The following is a 20,265-nucleotide window of genomic DNA, read 5'->3' on the forward strand; positions in this document are numbered from 1 at the left end:
GCACCACAATGGTATTATGTGTATAGGTAGCACTTGGAAAGATAAACAACATATGTTCGTGTATACTTGAGTAGTAATCGGTCTTGTCTAGCACTAAAGATAAAAAAAAAAAATAAAATAGCTTCATCAGCATTGTTGTGGTTACTGACCCCGTGATAGCGATTTTATATAGAGTGATGGATATCCTTGTAAAATCCATATGTAAATGTTTTCGGTGAAGCATAACGATATAGTATTCTGTTGTGAAAAATTAGAAGCCATGCCTTGGTGTATCAATTACACCCTGATGCCATGTCTTACAATCCCATATAATCCTGATACTGGTATACAATACCAATTGCTCCAACACAGTATTATACAAAGGGTTTAAATTTCTTATCAAAGAAATTATTATTTATTTCTTTGTGTGGCAAGTACACTACTCATCGGAATGGAATGATAATTAAACTTTGTCTTTATGAGCAGGCCTGAAAAAAAAAATGTTTGTGCCTCCAACCATGAAAATTGTCTCAATAAAATATCTCCAACACCAATTGTATCGGTGCACTATAAAGCCCACAGTTAATTTTTGGAATTTTTTTCCCCTAAAATGCCTCCATGACATTAATGTTGCCGCCGGTCGTGCACTTTTTCCAGCCCTGTTTATGAAGCATGACGTGTTTGCATTGAATTAATTTTGACCAAGATGAATGAATGATGAATCTGCCTTCATCAAATCGTACCGTTCTTTTTGCACTTCGTTTTATAATTATAAGATTTTATGCATGCGTAATCATTGATACATTTGGTAAAATGTTTAGTGATGTACATGGTACGCACATTTTCAGAAGTCGTGTTACTCACATTGGACTTTTGTGCTCATGAAAAACACCCTTGTTATTCTTTCTGGACAACATCTGCTTGGTAAAAGGTAAAACTCTTCTTCATAGAACTGTATGATGCCATAATTATAAGTAATAGGGGTCAACATGTGATACATTAGCAGATTTGTAAACACATTTTTATGTTCCCATAAACATAATGCTAGATTAATAGTGTAATGTTGGTAAGTATCTGGACATGTCTTCGTGGCTTATTATACCCCCTCTCGGAAATATAAACACCATTATCACGGATGTTAGGGCTAACTTAAGTGTTGATGGCTGCCGAAAGTCTACAATTAGACAGGTTAAATTACTGCCAATATATACAGTGTTAAATAATACACTGTAGAATGGAAGAAACAAACTATTGTGAGAAAAATCAGATATTTTAGTCAGATAGCATTTAAAGATTCAAGACAATGTTAAATTTGTATGAGTACATAGTATTTATTCTGTAGTATAAACAACCACCACTTGAGAGTCAAGAGTGTATACGTTTTGCGACACAAGCTTTCACGTAACCCAGCAAACTTCTTAAGACAATGTTATTGTTATTGTCTGGAAAAATTATTCTTCACTGGTGCAGTACATGCAGAGTGGGACTTGTATGTGACTTTGTCTTGCGGATTGGAGATGTAGTTTGGTTGTTATTAAGATGCTTTTTGCCTTCAAATCCCTAGGCCTTGGGTTCAGCTCTCATAAAAAAAATTATTTTAACAAAAAATTTCTTGTGAAACAGATTACCATAAACAAAGTTTTCTGTTGGCTTACCCTTGGCGCTTGTGCAACATTGCAACAATTAAATGAAACTTATTATCTGTGCAATGTAGTGTTATTTTTAGCAAATTATCTTCTTTTATGAAACTTTTTTTTTAAATTTGTGATAAATAGCAATTTGAATGACAGTCAGTACATTGATCAACATTCAATGAGATATAAATCAAAACAATTCATTTTTCAGTTTTGAGTATTTAAGAACATGCTTAAATTGGTAAGAAGGCAATTTAATGGCCTCATGCAAAGAATACAGTGTATAAACAATGGGCCAGCTGTTATATCTGTTACATGAGGGAGGGATATTAAGATATACTGACACAAATCAAGTGTGTTGGGTGAGCCTAGCATAAGCCCTGCCAAGACTGTCAAATATGGTCATGATGATATCACATCATGACCATATATAGGCACATCATGACTATATATGGATGTACAGTACAACAGTTTTTGTATCAAAGAAAATAAGATATAGTCTGTACATGCAGAGCTTTAAACTGACCATTCAGACTTTACATCTTGTGAAAATTGGAACTTCTCTTTCGCTTTGATTAATATCCTTAATTTAAAATAGAACATGATGAAATGAGGGAAAGTAATAGAGAAATTATTCACAGTAGAATTAGCTGGCAGGAAGACTGCCAAGAAATCACAACCCAAAGTAATGGGCAACGAAAACAAAAGATATAAAGAAGGAGCCTGGCTTTGTTCTTGATAGTAATAGTGTGTAATTTACGGTTGAACAAGCTTCCTCTAAAGGTCAGATATGGCTCGTTAAACTAGGCCTAAAACATTACGCTTAAGCTATTTTATCTAGAAGCCAGGAGGCTTCCTATATTTATCAGCAGATACCAACTAGCCGTAGCTAAATCACCTGGTAATTTTTTAATGACACAACACGCGAGCAGGAGATAAAATTTCATTATGTTCTTAAAATTTAAATTTTCAATTTGGGGAGCAGATTTTTTTCTTCCAGCATGATATAGTTTTATTTTGCTCATATGAAAATGTTTTACATAGGTAAGCTGAGACTTTCTGTATACCTTGTTTTTCAAACTTATTTTTTTAAAGACCATCGGAGAAGGGCGGAAAAAAAATATAGATAAAATTTTCTCTTGTTTAATTAGCAAGTGATTTTGTAAAAAAATATCCAGACAGAGAAGAAAATAAAAATAAAATTTTATTGTTGAATGTAAACAGTGTAGTATGGGATGGTTAAATGCTTTACATTTACATAAGGCCAAATAAAATTAATTGCTGGTTTCACGTCCCCACTCTCATCAAATATTGGAGCCTCATGAAAAAATTTACTATTTGCTATTTTCCAAACAAGCATTCATTTTCCATGGACAATAAAAATAATGACTATATGGAAGAATGATGTCAAGCCTAAGAGGAGGTGGGAACATAGATGGCAGAAATACATTACGAAGATTTAGCCTAATTCTTTTGTAAAAACAAAAAATCATCTTTATTGTCAGGCGGAGGGTTCGTTAAATAAGGTATAAAAAAGTCTCGTCTAAGATTATTAAATTCATAATTAATATTTTATCAGTCATGTTTACAGAGTGTGAGCCATAAATCATGACTGACCATTTGGTACTGTTTATGAATTAATCATTGGCCGTTAATACAATAATTATGTGATCCTTGAAGCATACAGTAGCTGACCATTTGGGACCTTCACACCACACAAAGAATGAACAAAGGAAAACTCTGCCTAGGTTTGGGTTCACAGCAACTGGCCTATGGTACGTACTAGTACCAGTGTGTACACTACATTTTAGAATTGGGCCTACACACAGGCCTAGGCCTAGCGAAAGATATTTAGTTGTAGAGTATCCGTCACTCTAGGAAAATATAATATAAAAATTAAGAATTCAAATATTAATTTTAGGCCCAATAAAAAAATGATTAGTGTATCGTCCCAAACCGTTCCCACTGCGCCAAACCGCTTCTGACAATAAATGATTGAGGGAGATAACTACCAATTGAGTACCATTTCAAATTATATAACAATACGTTTCCTTAAGTAGATCCTTGCATTGCGAGTTCATGACAACTATATAACCTGAGATGTATCAGAAATTTCAATCAACGATCGCAAAATGATTATACCAGGCTTCAACGTAAAGCCATCAGAAATTGCAGAAGAATTGCTATCGAGAATTGAAAGAGAGCTACTGTATAGAAAGACTCGGATGTAATATATCAAACGTTTGCTTGAGTGAGCATGTGTGTAGAAAATACATGTTTTGCATGACTCACTAACCTACATCCACTCAAATTGAATCTAAGGTCAAAAGTCATTAGATTTTATTTCCAACATTCACATATGTTGCGAAATATAATGTGCAACCCGTTAAGACTGCAAAATATACAATTTTGAAACAAATCCGCTGTCTGGATTTTTTATTTTTTATTTGAAGAAATTACTCAGCAGACCCATAAAAAGACATGTTCTTGGATATCGTTCTGCTGGTTGTGTTAGGCATCACTATCTGTTGATAAATCTGTTTCGTACAGGCATAAAATAGCCATTAAAATACATTGTTTGTGATGCAAATGTAGGTTGCTGTTCGTACGTGATATTCGCAGAAAAGTTGGATGGATTTCGAGTTTATAAAAATGATATTGGACAGGTAGTTAATTGAGCATGGACTCGGTGATTGTCAAACCGTTGGCAGTCAACTTAGCGGCGAAAAACAGTAACTCAGGTGGACAATAATTGAAAGCAAGCATTTTGCATCTGATTCAAGTGGACAGGTTCTAAACATTCATGTAAAATACGGTAGACATAAGAACATAATGGAACTGTGAATAAGCATGATTAACTTTAGGGCAGAAAAGGGAAATTAGTTAATGGCAGCATAGAGGTATAAAATATTTTTATACCTCCATGATGGCAGTAAGACGAGTGAGAGAGAAGAAAAATACAAGAGAGTATATACAGTTTAGTGCAAGATAAAACATGTTATGTTTTTACATAGTTAAACTTTATATAGTAAAACATGTTATGTTTTTACATAGTTACACTTTATATAGTAATATATTTCCATGGTCTTTAATAAGGCACAGGGTAGTTTGGAATGTATTTTAAATTTTTGATAATAAAGGAACCTTCATGTCGAAACTCAAGTATTGTACCAGCACATTTTGAGATGCTATGCCTACAGTATATTCTGTACGGAATATGAAATATCAAATACAGAAATGAATAAAATTGAAGTTGAACATAGGAACATTTAAAATGGATTAAACAAGTACACTGAAATAGAAAGACAAATGGGTAAAATGCACAAATTCAGATAAATTAAATTAAAAATATAACGACCTAAATAAGTTTTATTTTAAATTTTACCTGCACTAAAATTCACATTAAAATCAGGAAAACAAGACAGGACTTAAAAATCACACAAATGAAATAAAGGGATTAAAAAAGAAAAATAATTTAGAAATTGTATTAAAATGCCTAACATAGTATCTTGAAATGAAATTTCTTGTTTTTTTTTTACACCAAGGGAATCATGTATCTTATAATAGCTATTTACATACAGAGTGGAATTTTTTAACCTTTAATCTGAGGCATATTCATATTGCCATATAGTTCAGCCGTATAGGAAGATATGGATTTCTAAATTGGGCTTGTCATCAGAATAAAAAAATAAAATAAACATATTCTATCAAAGTATTAGTTTGCTTTTCTATTTTTCTGAAATCATAACACCAATTGACAATCAATACTGTACGGTACTATATGTCAAGGCCAAAGATTTGGTGTTGCGTAAAGTCCAACTAACTAAAATATAATAAAAATAAACAAGCGTTTTAAAAATGTTATTTCAGAAGCTGAACCCACAATGTAATATGATGTTTAAAATGGCAATTTTCAAGCTCTAGTTAATAAATATGATACTTAAAGCCCCATTCCCGGCAAAATTTCAGTTTTTAAGAAAAATCTAATTTTTGTATAATGTTATAAAGATTTATAAATATAATACGGAATTGCTAGTTTAAATGAATTTAGACATTCCTAAGAATGATCATATAATAAAAGAGCTTGTTGGTTTTTTTTTCTAAATGTTCAAACAATTGTGTCTATGAATTTATTTGTTTTAAGAATTTAATTTAACAGTACGTCCATATTTTATCCATTTTCTATAAAATTTATTAACAAAATATAAGGCAACAGGGTAAAATTATAAGTTGAATATTTTCATCTTATTCAATCCTAAATTTTCTGATGAATTATAATTTGCGACCTATTAATATTAATGCAATATATTTTTATTAAACTCTTTTTTACTTTTGACTTCATAGAAGAAAATTACTATCAAATATATGATACCTCGACGTACTTGCACCGTTTCCATTTCTATAAAACTAATTCATTACTATTACTACTGTCTCTTATACACATCTAGATGTGTATAAGAGACAGATATTGTAGGATAAGAGAGTGGCTTAAAATGGCTCAGTGGTTGAAAATTCTGTATGATTTCAATGAGATGCGTCCCTTCTCCTGCTGTATTAACGGTGAATAAACAGTATCGTCTGATGAATAGTAAACTACAAGATTTTCTTTTTATGTTATTAGTAGCGTCCTATCGCCAGAAGGCTATACACAGTGTATTCAATCCAATCTGTTGATCTTGCCTTCTGCGGCGCTTTGTAGCAATTCATTGAAGCAGAAATGAATTGGTTTCATTCTGTCGTCTTACCCGACTCGATATTGAGCAATGATTAAATATTCAGGATTTTACAAGAGCTTATATTCAAAATGCAATTAACTTCACATTGTACTATAGCTGTTCTTTCATTTCATTGACAGAACCAAATTTAGCAGTGTTGTTCTTCTAATTTCAGTGTTTCTCACAATTGCCTTCTGTCAGATTCTGTTGTCTGTTGTATAGGTTTTTTTTTTTGTTGTTGAAATCATGATAAACCTCATGATAGAGGAGCCTGTACTTACTGGAAGATAGATAGAATATTGAAATTGTAGATACTGTGGCTTAAACTGATTTTCATTATAAAGCTGTAAGTGAATAAAAACCACTATTAAAGTAGACAAGTCTGACCAAAATACAATAGAAAAGTTGATGTACACCATCTGTTGATTGTTATGAGAAGACTAGTTTATAAACAAGATTCTCAAAACCATATGGTTTCACACATGGCGTCCATGAGTACTTGTTAATATCATATCAATAATTACTGTATGCCATTCATAATTACTGTATACCACTCACATATACTGTATATACATACATCACAATCTTCAAAAGAGCATCAATGAGAATCACACCAAATGTAAACGAAAAGATAAACAAAACATAATCATAAATCATTTCTGGCATCCATCGTAGACTAAACTAAAACTACATACTAAATCTGATCGATTTAGTCGATGATGTTCCACGTATGTCTCGATTGTATAAAATAACACTGCAGTTGTTAACATAAACGCCGGACACTTTGACATAATTTGAGACATGTACATTTATTCAACGAAATTTTCGGCAGCACCTGCTGCCTTCGTCAGCGTAAGAGTGTTATTTTATATATATATATATGTCTTTTGCTTCATTATGATTACTAATATGTTTAATGTTTATCATTGCAGAAAGCAAATGCCTCCATCATTGGAAGGACAAGTCACGCTTGAGAAAACACCTGGTTATTTTGTGACGGAAAAAGCGCCAGAAAGAATTTTTAAAATGTCCAAGAAAACCAAGTTAATTTTAGTTGTAAGAAATCCTGTAACAAGGGCAATTTCAGACTATGTACAAACAATGAGTAAAGGATATAGAAACTTAAAGGATTTTGAGGATTTACTGTATGAATCTAACGGAAAATTAGCGTCGGAGTGGGGCGTAATACGGATTGGGATGTATGCCAAACACATGCGCAACTGGCTTAAAGTCTTCCCCTTAGAACAGTTCTTATTTGTGAGTGGTGAAAATCTGATAAAAAATCCTCATGAAGAACTCGGACGTGTGCAAACCTTTTTAGGATTGGATGTAGTTATCGATGAAAGTTATTTTTACCACAACCAGACTAAAGGTTTTCCATGTTTGAAGAGAAAAGACGGACTTGATACATCAAAGTGTCTCGGGAAAACGAAAGGTCGTAAACATCCGGAAATACGTCCGGAAATTCTTAAGCAGATGTATCAGTTCTACGAACCTTGGAACAAGAAGTTCTACAAGATGATAGGTATTGATTTTCATTGGGAGGATCAGTTTGGAACGCAAAATGAGAGATGATGCATATTCAATTACTCTATTTAAATATTATGCTAATAAGATAAACAAGCAATGTTTATAGTTATATTCACCAATCTAGGCAAATTTAAATTTAACATGATGTTAAGTTTTCATAATATATAAATATATGGTAAATCAAAATATTCCTGCGTATACAAGTAATTTTGAGTCATGTATGAAACCACCATTTATACATGTTTATTTAATATTGCAGGTGTTGATACTTGAATAGAATCCTAGGTGTTCATGTTGAATATATGATCACAGGTGTTTTATGATCAAACTATTAAAACTTACGTGGAATATGATCATAGGTGTTTATACTTGTGTGTACTATGAGCAAGTATGCTTATACTTGTGTGGAGTATGATCACAGGTGATCATAACCATTGAAATGTGAACACAGGTGTTCATGCTTATGTGGATAGTGATCACAGGTGGTCATAACCATGTAAAATATGATCACAGGTGTTCATACCTGCGTGGAGAGTGATCACAGGTGCTTATCTTGTGGAATATAATCACAGGTGTTCATCCTTATGTGAACTATGATCACAGGGGTCTGTACTTGTGTGGAGTATAATCACATGTGTTCATGATCATGTGGACTGTGATTATAGGTGTTCATGATATACAGTAAAGTGTGAATGGTTCATCCAAACTTCTATTACCGGTATTGCTCTCTGCAAATATTTTGTTTAATGTAAAATTATTTTATCATATAATAAAAGAGCTTGTTGGTTTTTTTTTCTAAATGTTCAAACAATTGTGTCTATGAATTTATTTGTTTTAAGAATTTAATTTAACAGTACGTCCATATTTTATCCATTTTCTATAAAATTTATTAACAAAATATAAGGCAACAGGGTAAAATTATAAGTTGAATATTTTCATCTTATTCAATCCTAAATTTTCTGATGAATTATAATTTGCGACCTATTAATATTAATGCAATATATTTTTATTAAACTCTTTTTTACTTTTGACTTCATAGAAGAAAATTACTATCAAATATATGATACCTCGACGTACTTGCACCGTTTCCATTTCTATAAAACTAATTCATTACTATTACTAAAAATAGCTTAAAGTTTTTTAATAGAATTCGCCTGCCTTCGATACTTTTGATACCATTGAGCTAAATTTCAGTCACTATCAAATTGTATGTGACAAATTTGTTTGATGAGCACATTTATGTGTACTGTATGGTGATATATTACAACCAAATATGGGCATATCACATTTTTTGTTACATAAAATTTAGTAGTGTGCAGAGAGCTTAAAATATATAAGAAAAAAACAACCGTTCAGCATGGAAAATGCAACTTGGTCCTAAAGCTGTGTTGAGCTTTGTAAGATATAGGCCTACTGAAAACCCTATAATGTTTAAATATTTGATAATATCAATTAGTTCTTACAAGTACAGTAATCTTTAATTTTGAAAATAAATGGCCAGTAAACTGAGACAAAAATTCCCAACGAGAAGCAGAATAGATACAATTAAATTTATAATTATACAAATCCAAATTAATCTTTAATAAATAAGGTTTTAATATATTTTGAACAATGGAATGCTTGCATCCTCATCGATATATGATCATCCTGTCAGGCCTCGATTTAAACAATACACGTCCTCAACGATTTTTCAGTTTACTTTGTGTTGTTATGGTCATATCTACAGCTAATTATCGACATAGGAATGTTTGAATCCAATGAATTTATGAGTAAACAATTTCTTAGCCTCTGATTATGAAAGTTTGTGGTTGTAAAAATGGGTAAATCTCGAAGAAATCATGAAATTAGAAATTTACTAGTTTTCTGGTTTCAAAGTACCTATCACTGGGGCATATGTGAGTGATGATACTCTAATTACTTGTAAGTTGTGTTTTTTCTTAGGTTAAACTTATCCAAGGAAGCCAATTATGATATCTAACCAATCTTGTATATAGGTTTATTAATAAATAGCTCCTAACTGTATTAAATAGATGAAGAAATCTACTGTATTAGAGGCTGTAAGTTTGTTATAAAATTTTTAATTAATGTAAGAGATATATAGTAATGAATGTTAAAATGTTCACTTGTGTGGGTGCTAGTGAATTCTTTGAAATATTCTTTAAATATGTTTTTATTTCAGGATGTTTTATTGTTAATGATAGTAGTAACTGCCATCATTACACTTTTATTATTCTTTTGAATCAAAAGAAAACAACATTATTCTTTACATCCGAGTTAAAATTTATTTCAGCACCAACAAAGTTATTATTAGAATAGAAGAAAACGGGTAAACTCATGATTGCTGTATTTATATATAACGCAAATTGAGCAACGGGATAATTTGGTGTGATTGTCTCCAATATTGGCAAGAGTACTGTAGCTTCCTAATGGAAGTTGGCACTGTATCAACTGTAAACAGTGTTTTATTTTTGTTTTTTGTTTTTTTTTTTTTGTAGAAAAGAAAAAAATGTATAAATGTATGTAAAATAGTTAACCTGTAGCCAGTTAAGCCAGTCAAGTTATGTTATGTTTTGTTTCATAATGGTAATGTACAGAAATTCATATTTATATCAACTTCTGGTCTTCAGTCCAGATTTATGTAGTTCATGTACTTAAATATGACACAAAAATTCTATAGAGAGCTTTTTGTTATTAAAGAGAATATTAATTGTTCTATATAGACTTCCAAAAACATTACATTATCCAGAATGATGCTGGGAAAAAAACAGCTGGCATTCTGGTTTCTTTCAGGGTTAATACCATAGTTTCTTGGGTATATGCCCATGTTAGGTACTGTATAAGCTCACCCCCCCCCCCACTTTACGCCCAGCATTACGTACCATCCTTTCTTCAGGCAAAAGCCCAATGTATGATTTGAATGAGTAGTTTAGCTTGCACTAAATACTGAAAGAAAAACAAATATTTGATTTTGATCGAAAAGGGGATTCAAAGAGGGGATGGGTGAGCTTATACAAGAAGAAATATGGTAAATCCTTTTATTGAAAAGAGTTACATTTGGTGACTGCCATCTTTTTCTGCTGGTGCTAATTTTCGTAGTGTTTTATCGCACAACTACCTTATGTATAAATATATGTTTTTTTGGTTTTTTTTGCAAAGTATCTAAGAAACTAAGAATCATTTTAAAGTTAAGCAACATTTTTGGCTCCTTTTGTTGGTGTACTGTATATGTAAACCAAATTTGGTGTTGACATATATGTAAAAATATATATAAATAATTTTACCCCAAAAAACAAATTTACTACTGTTGTTGAATCATCTGGTTAGTGGTCAGAATTATTAATTTGTATGCATTGCCTCATCTATGTTATTATATAAAGAAATTTGAATAAATACATGTTTAATTGGTAATAAGATTATGGAAAGGGGTGTATGATAAATTATACTTTATAATCTTAAAGTGAAATGTAAAATTATTGTTTTTAATATTTTTTAAAAACTGAGGAGTCTGTTGAGCAAGCTACAATACTTTTTCCTAAAGGACTCTGTGTGCTTCATGAACTAAATCTTATTATCAGACGTCAGGATTGGAACTGTTTTTTAGTCATAAGAAAAAATCCTGGATTAATAAAAACCCAGTAATTTAAGGGCCAAGCATCATGCAGTAGCAGTACCGCTAGCAAGTGTTCTTAATTTGTCTTATTTTCTAAAGCAAGACATTTGATTACATTGGTGACAATATATTTAATTTTGAATTTATTCCATCACATTCAACAACAGGTTCACTCATCGAGTACAGGGTAAATCTACTGTACAAACTAAGTCTCATTGAAGCTTTTAGGGAGTAAGATCTTCTTTGTCTTCATAAAAAAAAATCCAGGACCGACCAGGGTGTTTGAAGTTTAGCTTTTTAAGTACAGACTTCTGGACATATGTATTACAGCATGCATTAAACAAAAATTAAGAATATTACATTGAAGATTTCAACCACTGCTACGATTAGATCATTCTAGTCACTGGTCACAAAAGATGGATGCTGTTATCCCATTTCTAGCATGTTTTCAGCAGTCAAACAGACTGCTGTTCAACCCCTGCTATGTTGTCACCAGCCATTGACCCATTTTAGCATGTTGTCACCAGGACCATGGCAAGAACATTTTCAATTACTGTTTTTTAAATTACCTTACATTAACACCAGTAATGGCAAACAACTTCCAAAACAAAGGTATGTATACCCCAAGACACTGATCTGTGTCAGAATCCATTAAAAGTCTTGGTTGGAACATGCCAATGTTTTGAAACTTCTGTGCCATTTCTGGTGTTGTTCTCCAGTAACAGTTGGCATGTTGCAGTGTAAATGTGAGGTGCAAACAGCAGCAATAAAGTACAATTTGTTGTCAAAGTTTTGTCTCATTTTCTTCTTTTAAAGTGAACACAGTGTCAGGCCCGTACCCAGGGGTGGTTTTTATGGTTCGGGAGAACCCCCCTTTTCTAGCAAATCCCCCCCTCTTTTCTGGCGAAACCCCCTCTTTAAATTTACCAAATAAGTCCTCCAACCCCAACTAATGCACTGCAGACCCACCTAGACACAGACATTTTCAAATATATCTTTAAGACCCATAAAGCACAAAAATCCTCTTGCTTTGTGGGTTTAGCGGACTCCACCGGGGCTTCGACTGTGGACCTCACGCCCAGAAAACCCCAACCCCCTTGGACGAACCTGGCTACGGGCCTGACACACATTGTTTTATACGTAGATTGACTAAGTCTTGTTCGCACAGGATTATTTTGACCAAGACGGAAGGTAATGCTACTTTGACTAAAACAGTACGCAGTTTACACAGGTCATAGGATTGTGATCAATCTAAATCTAATCATGGGGACGTGAAAAGTTCAGCAATCCGCAGAGTAGTATCTACGTTAAAGAAAGATTTAACTGAGTCAGTGTGTTCCATTTGAATTTTTCTGCTTTGAGAAACCAACCATCTAGTTAATCATCTTGGCCACAATTTGCTCGGCCAAACTTAATTGCTAGCTCGGCTAATTTGACCAAGTGAAATGACACCCAAGCTGTTAGCACTGGATTTTGTTTTGGTCAAATTGACCAAATGCTTGGTTAGATTGACCAAACAAATTCCTATATAAACACAGCTTAAGTGATCAAAGTTGATGATGAGGCAGGGGTAAATATTTGTTTTCAGGCATGAAGGCAATTGAATTAATTGTTAAATGTAATGGAGAGGTTTTGCCACAATTTATTTCTTACATAGGTACACATCTCGAGAAGTGAAGTGGTCATTTTGCTAGTCAAAGGCCCAAATCTGACACAACCATTTTCCTGTATTTATTGTGATTATGGTAAAATATATAAATGAAACATGTTTTATGTAGGTTTGGTGAAATAGAATAAAACCAGTTAATATGTAGACCATGGTTTTTGGGAACACCAGTTGCTATTGATTTGAGGAGTCAAGCAGTATGGAAGGGACACCACGGTCTGCAGACTGTTATCATGGACGCAGACTTAAGTTCCATTATTATGTGGATGTTACAAAAATAAAAACTTAAACCAAAGCTTATAAGAGTTTGATGGGGGAGGGTCTCTTAGTAGAAAGCAAACCAACACTACAATTGTATGTAACATCTGGATGATACCATACTGTAATTGTGAGGTCCAGTGCAGTACAGATACCAACAAACATAACAAACGATGCAATATGGTCAAAGTAAACAAAATGACTTGGTCATGTATATACAGTGTTTAATTTTGTTTGCTATTAATTAGCCTAGTCAAATAAATCATTGGTATGCGTAAGATGAAATATGTACATTTTTAAAAGAATCCTTATCACTTTGCACAATCGTATTGCCATAAAGCCCAGCCTGTAGTATAATATAGCAAGAATTTATTAGAATATTTCAGTCTCAACAATTGTGTATGTCATTGTTTTCCATCCTTGCGCATAAAGGGTTGATATGGTTTTGCTCTCGATACTCCCCGCTGATACAGGTGTATAGCTCTTGGTAAGTCAGTAACTACTCCTGACATACTCTTGTCATTAATTGTGCCCTCAGGAGTGTATGTAGTAACTAGAGAATATGGGTCTAGATGAGCTTATTGATGTTAGGGAGTGTTATGGAATTTTTGCATGAAAGGGAATATGGTAAGTTTTAAATAGTGCCTGTTAAAAAGCAGATCTTAAGATCATTAATATGCACTTGACTGTACTGGTGTTGATAGGACTGGTTGGTAACAGTTTGTACTAGTTGGTTGGGAAATAATATTTTCTGCCAGAACTCGACATGTAATGCAAATAATTAATTGATGAAAAGATGGAAGAGAGGTGGTCTTTTGTTATACTATGCGTGTTGTTTATTAGTTATACTATTCATCTACACAATGAAATATTTTAATAGTAAATCTGTAAAAACTATAATATGCAAGGAATTAATGGCGGGGGAGGCGGTCTTTTGTTATTTGGGCTTGCTGGTTTATGAGTATATTTACACAATGAGATAATTATAAATCGTTAAATCTCAAGTTAATGCAAACAAATTTTTGATCAAGAGGGAGGAGGTGGCCTTTTGTTGTATTTAGGTTGTCTGTATCCTATCTATACCTATACAATGAAAATTGGGGATAAAATCATCAAAATTCATTATTATAATGCATTCAATGGCAGGGAAGAATGTGGTCTTGTACACGATAAAAGAAAAGGGATGTGTTGAATCCCGCCCATATACAAGTGGAGCAAAGAAGTGATGTTGAGGGGGGATGTGGTATATTGTATATGATATTCGTGGAGGTGAAAGTATGAAAAGAAGCATGAAGTGTTTCATTCTACACCTTTAAGTACAGTATATCCAACTCGCTGGAACAGTACAGTTATATGATTTGAGGGAGTTGCCGTATTCGGTATTAGCATTGGTGGCGCTAGCGGGGGAATTCCCCCCTGTTGGACGGTCGGACAGGCCTGGACCCCCTGCCGTCCGACGAACGACTAGGTCGTCCGACCTAAAAATTAAAAAAAATAATAATTTGCCTATCCAAATAACGCTAATTTGAGTGCCAATCCCTAATATTGTGGTCTAAAACACATTTAGTACCAAATTAAGCCATAAAAAATCTCCCCATGAACCCTAACATGGATTTTTTTATTCCTGGGCCTGTTGACCGAGGCTTCATCGTAGCCTTGGTTCGGACCAGTCCTTTGGACATGTTAGACCTTTGTCGGCATATCTCTGGCGCCACCGCTGGGTATAAGCCCACATCCTGTATAAGACCACCCCAGACTTCTCGCCCATTTCTTTACGTTCCAGACTTTCCAAAGGCAAAAACCCAGGGTATGACTTTTACTAGTATTCTCAGAAAGAAATAGCAAATATTGGCTTTGAATTAGCATAGGCCTACAGTGCTGAAAAATGGCATTTAATTTTTCCCATGTGTAGGCCCACCCCCATATTTTTGGTTTAAGGAGGGTGGGCCTATACCAGAGGACCTATGGTAATAGTTGTTAGGGAGGAGGTAGTAGTTTTACTGCCATGACTTCAAGCTACTCAAATAGATAGGCAGCCTTATCTTTACCAAGGTCTTCATGGTTATTAAATTCTTTTATATTGTGAAGGAGAGGAAAGGCAAAGTGGTTTTATTCCATGACATTAAAGCCATTATTAAATGGAATCGGTTCTTTCACAACACAACCAATTAAAGATGAAAATTCAGTATTCCACTGAATAAGTTGTTGCTTTGTGTATGTATTTGCCTCTTCATGGTTCGGTAAACATGTTGACAACAAAGTATGGCGGCATGCCTTTGAAGTAATTGATGAAAGCAAATGGAACAATAGTATTTAAAATGTATTGGGTTATTAAAATAAACACAGTTAAATTGATAAGCAAATTGGAAATGCATTGAATCTTCAGAATTTGACAGTTGTGATCTTATTCCCACAAATGGTCATCAATTTTGAATTAATACCAAACATTTATTTGGAGTAATAAAGTTGTAACATCTATATTCAATTATTTCAATTTTATATTCAACAAAAGACTGTCATATATGGAAGCAATGTTATTCAATTTAATTCATTTTTTTTTATATATCAAATTAAATTCTTAAAAATCACCCCCTTATCAATGGGTCCACCACATTATGCCCTTGCCATGAATCCATGACATTCCCGTTGCCATGGATCCAATTCCTATCTCTCGTTTCGTAATTCTTTGTAGCCCTACTTTTGAGTGGTCCCACTTTTGAGTGGGCCTTGTGAACCTTGTTAAGTCTTAGTATACATAGTATAGAATTATAGAATATTTAAGTCATAGTTACAAAATGTCCAGAAGTTTATATCTTTTCTAATTCTGTAAATATGTTTAAATGTCACCTAAATAATTATATTTCTCATTAGTGTTGTGTGTTATAAGTGTAATTTGTAAATATTTTAAGTGTAATATAAATAATTTTAATATAAGTATATGATTTATTAATATCTGGATTTCTTCCCTGACTCCAGCCTAAGGAATCATAGTGACTATCAAGAGAAGTTGAAGATCTTATAAGCTGCAAATGAACAAGCTGAAAATCCAAAGTGAGTTTGCCACTGTAGGTCTGACATTTCATGGTATAAATGCACACATAGCTTATAATATTTCACATATTCATCATCTATTAATTTCAAACAGAAAGTCTATAAATTCTGAGAAACATTGATGTATTAATATTTGGATTCTGGCTGTTTTTTCTTGACAACTTGACAGGAATCATATCAGCTATCAAGATTTCATCAAAGAAGAGAAGAGATTGATGCCATGGACTTCACAGTAGAGAAGACTACAACTAGTAACAGGTAAGCTGTCATTTTTGTATGTTGGCCCTGGTTCTCAACGACCCCTGGGTCGCTGTCCAAAAGTGGACATTGTGAAAAATATTGAGAACCATGGCCAAGTATTAAACCAACATAGTATTCTGGGATATAAAGATTATGTTCTGGGATATAACAATGATTTAAAATGAACTTAAGGATCTTTTCATTACCAAGTTATCATTAATAAAGGATAAAGTTTCACTTTTACCTCGAAGCATTTACACACACAACATCAAAAACAAACATACTGGAACTTCTGGTGTTTGATTTGTAATAATTAATTGGTTGTTTGAGCAATTAGTGTCTGAGAACTTGCCGTAAGCAATAATACCATACAACTGAATGTTTTCATTGGTTGAATGCTTCCAACAGCGTTCTGTTTTCATAACTTCTCGTGGAATCAATTGGCAAGTGTCAAATTTGCTTTTTATTGCCTAAATGGTGCAATAACAGGTGGTGTATGATTCCGGGGCAATTTCATAATCCACATCGAACTATTTTCTCACCTAAAGTGAATGTTTAAAACCAAATCAGATTTATTTTTAACTAGCAAAAATTACATGAAAACTGATGTGCATAAAAAAAATTAGACATTATGAAGTATATAGTATTTATTGTGGTTTTTTTAATTCATACCACAGACAGATTCACAATTCTTTTAAAAACTGATTATGTTTTATTAATGAATATATTGATTATTCATAGCTACATACTCAAGTGTTGTTTCCCACATATGATTGTGTCCTTTGTTGTCATTTGGTATAATGGACAGGTTGATCAAACTTGGAATATTCCCAAAATAATTTCACATTTTCATGTGACTGGTACGCAAAATGTAACAAAGCATGTATATTTATTTGGTGAATAACAAATATTAATATTATTATTGTGAATAAGAAACTATAGATATACGACTACCTAACAATAACATTTAATTTCTCATTTAAATACAATAATTTATCTGCTTTTAATAACCACATCAGCCCCACACCTGTTGTTACAGGAAAAACAAGGTACATATTGTTTACCTGTTATAAGCGCCTAAGAATTGCTAGTTATTAGGCCAAATAAAAAAAAATACTAGTTTCTCATCCCCTCAGGCATCAATTCTCTCTGCCTCACAAATTTCTTATTTATTTATTGATTTTTTTTTTATATCCTTTATTTTACGAAATGTACGAAAAATTTAGCTAACTAAAAGCATTAGTAAAGTTTCTCTCCCAAATCGTTCGTGGTTGGGGATACATATGGTATGAATCATGTCTTGTGCTTCTTTTATTTGCTTTCAATGTGTGTCTACTTAGTAAAAGTGAAAAAAGTATTAGATGTTTCCTATCGACCATCTTGGATTTGCCATCTTGGAGTAAAAAAGAAGAAATAAAAAGCGCCCTCATTCTCTCTTCTTTCAAAATATTAGGACGAGAAACTACTTTTAAATTTTACTTGGTCTTATTAACAAATAGTATTACCTTAGAAATGCATTACAGTACTATTAATTATTTCAAATATTTATTTTGTGTATCAAAACATACATTTGCAGCTGCTACCCTACTTTAACTCCCACTATACAATTAAGTGTAATAAAACTATAATAAAACAAACCTTGTTGTAATACCAAATTCTCACAAGACAAAATTCTAAAAGATATATTATTTTCTCTGCACTGAATACATCCATGCTGAATGTCGTGGGAGTTTCGTAGGCCTCTGAGATTTCTGTTTTTCTTCATTATTACTCAAGAGAAATGGATACAAATTTAGACGGATGCTACAATGTATGTATTGATGCTACATTACGGGGGACTACATTTTACCTGGCTGTGTAACATTTTATAATTTTTTTTATTGTAATTGAATATCATTATCATTATTATTATGTTTTATTTTTTTATTAGGCCTAGATTATTATGGATAATTAACATCTTTATCATGTTAACTATAATTATTGGAATGATAATCCACATTTTTAATAACTACAATTTAGACCACCATACTGACATTACACTGCGCTTTTTTTAAAATAAGAACCAGTAAAATTTTGCCCAGGATCAGATAAGATTTGTTGGTCTTTCTATTTTTTAAAATAAAAACCTTGTTCTGACATTTTTGACCTCAGCCACAATAATTGTTCCTATTTTGTTCTTAATTTTTAAGTGATTTCAGCCTCAATGTTCTTATAAAATGTGTTCTTGTAAAAAAAAAAGTGTATGAGTTGAGATGTTTATACCACAATAGTACAACCAATACCTCAGGCTACAGCCATGCATTGATTGTGTGATTGTGGGCTGCATGTGGTATAATCTGGCTTATGTAGGCTAATGTTGATGTTTCCTTGATTGCTATCCATTGCTTACAAGCTAATCCATCTCTGACCTTCAAGGGCATTTTGCCTTTACAACTCTAACCTACTTTGATTGTAATCACTGTTTTTATTGGTTTGCATTTTCATAATGTGTTCATTTTCCATGGTCAAAATCCTGTTGTCATTTAGTTAAGCATTTTACATCTTTTTATGAATCCGATTAATTTTTCTGATTGTTTTTTTTTTTTTTTACTATTGTACTTCATAATAGAAAGGATAGGGAGCAAATCTTGTACGGGCTTTCAACCATTCCCTGTCCCAGTAAACCATGTTGTTTTTCTGTATAAAGGCCCCATAAAAAAAATTATTAGTTTATCACCCCCTCCCTCATCACTTTTGGAAAAATTCTGATTTTTTTTTTCTTTTTTTTTCAATCAACATATTATTTTTATTTCAAAACGGTCGGTTTTCCATCTGTTTTCACTTGAAAAGCTCAGGATTTCTTGCAAATATACTGGTACAACAAAAACATATTATTTGAATATAAAGTTGATTCCATTTTATGACATTTTATATATGTGTCCCTAACCATTGATTTACTTGTGAACATGGGTAAAATGGGGGTTTTTATTCTTTGATAGGGTGATAAACTAATAATTTTTTTAAATTTTTATGGGGCCTAACTGTATTTGCCAAATAAATATTATTATTATTTGTATTTTTGGGGAATTCAAGGAAACAATGAGTTTAAATTTTAAAAAAAAGAGAGAGAAAATTTTTTTCTTTTCTGGAATTTTCATTTTTTCATGGCAGAGTGGGTGCACTAATTGGCCAAATATTAATTTATATTTTATATTTGAAATCATCATTATTGGCGGGCGGTGGGTTTGCTAAACTAGGTATAAAAAGAGTCTCGCCTTAACACTACATGCAGCTGTTTTTCTAATATTCCCCTTAAACGCTTGATACAGTATGCATAATTCCCTCAGCAAATTATGTTGACCATTGCTTTCCAAATGTTTGCAAAATTAATAAGATTTTGCTGACACTATATTATGCCTCCCTGCTATATTGAACCAGAATTTGTAAATTTTATTATCTAGTTTCTTTTATCAATTTCTACAGTACCAGGAAATCTGCTTCCTGTTTCATATTTCATAGCATCTGAATGTTTTGTTTTATTATACCCTGACAACATTTTTTTTTTTCTAACTTGAACAAATTCAATTTATGCATATAACTTTT

The 20,265-nt window shown here is 32.6% G+C and overlaps 1 protein-coding gene and 1 long non-coding RNA gene across 2 annotated transcripts in view; both read left to right on the plus strand.

Moving 5' to 3' along the window:
* LOC117103880 (heparan sulfate glucosamine 3-O-sulfotransferase 6-like) overlaps window positions 1-12,257 on the plus strand; it is a 35,495-nt gene extending 23,238 nt beyond the window's left edge. Inside the window, exon 2 of the mRNA XM_033244499.1 lies at window positions 7,261-12,257. Coding sequence (XP_033100390.1) covers window positions 7,261-7,903 — 643 coding nt within the window. The 3' untranslated portion in view covers window positions 7,904-12,257. The remainder of the gene's footprint in view (window positions 1-7,260) is intronic.
* A 936-nt stretch (window positions 12,258-13,193) lies between these two features.
* Window positions 13,194-20,265, plus strand: part of LOC117103451 — a 20,948-nt gene continuing 13,876 nt past the window's right edge. The window contains exons 1-3 of the long non-coding RNA XR_004444597.1: window positions 13,194-13,879; window positions 16,375-16,443; window positions 16,613-16,701. This is a non-coding gene — a long non-coding RNA (uncharacterized LOC117103451). The remainder of the gene's footprint in view (window positions 13,880-16,374; window positions 16,444-16,612; window positions 16,702-20,265) is intronic.

Source organism: Anneissia japonica, unplaced genomic scaffold (genome assembly GCF_011630105.1).
Source record: "Anneissia japonica isolate Jap-2015-1 unplaced genomic scaffold, ASM1163010v1 scaffold1065_len1792383_cov172, whole genome shotgun sequence".
NCBI lineage: Eukaryota > Metazoa > Echinodermata > Crinoidea > Comatulida > Comatulidae > Anneissia > Anneissia japonica.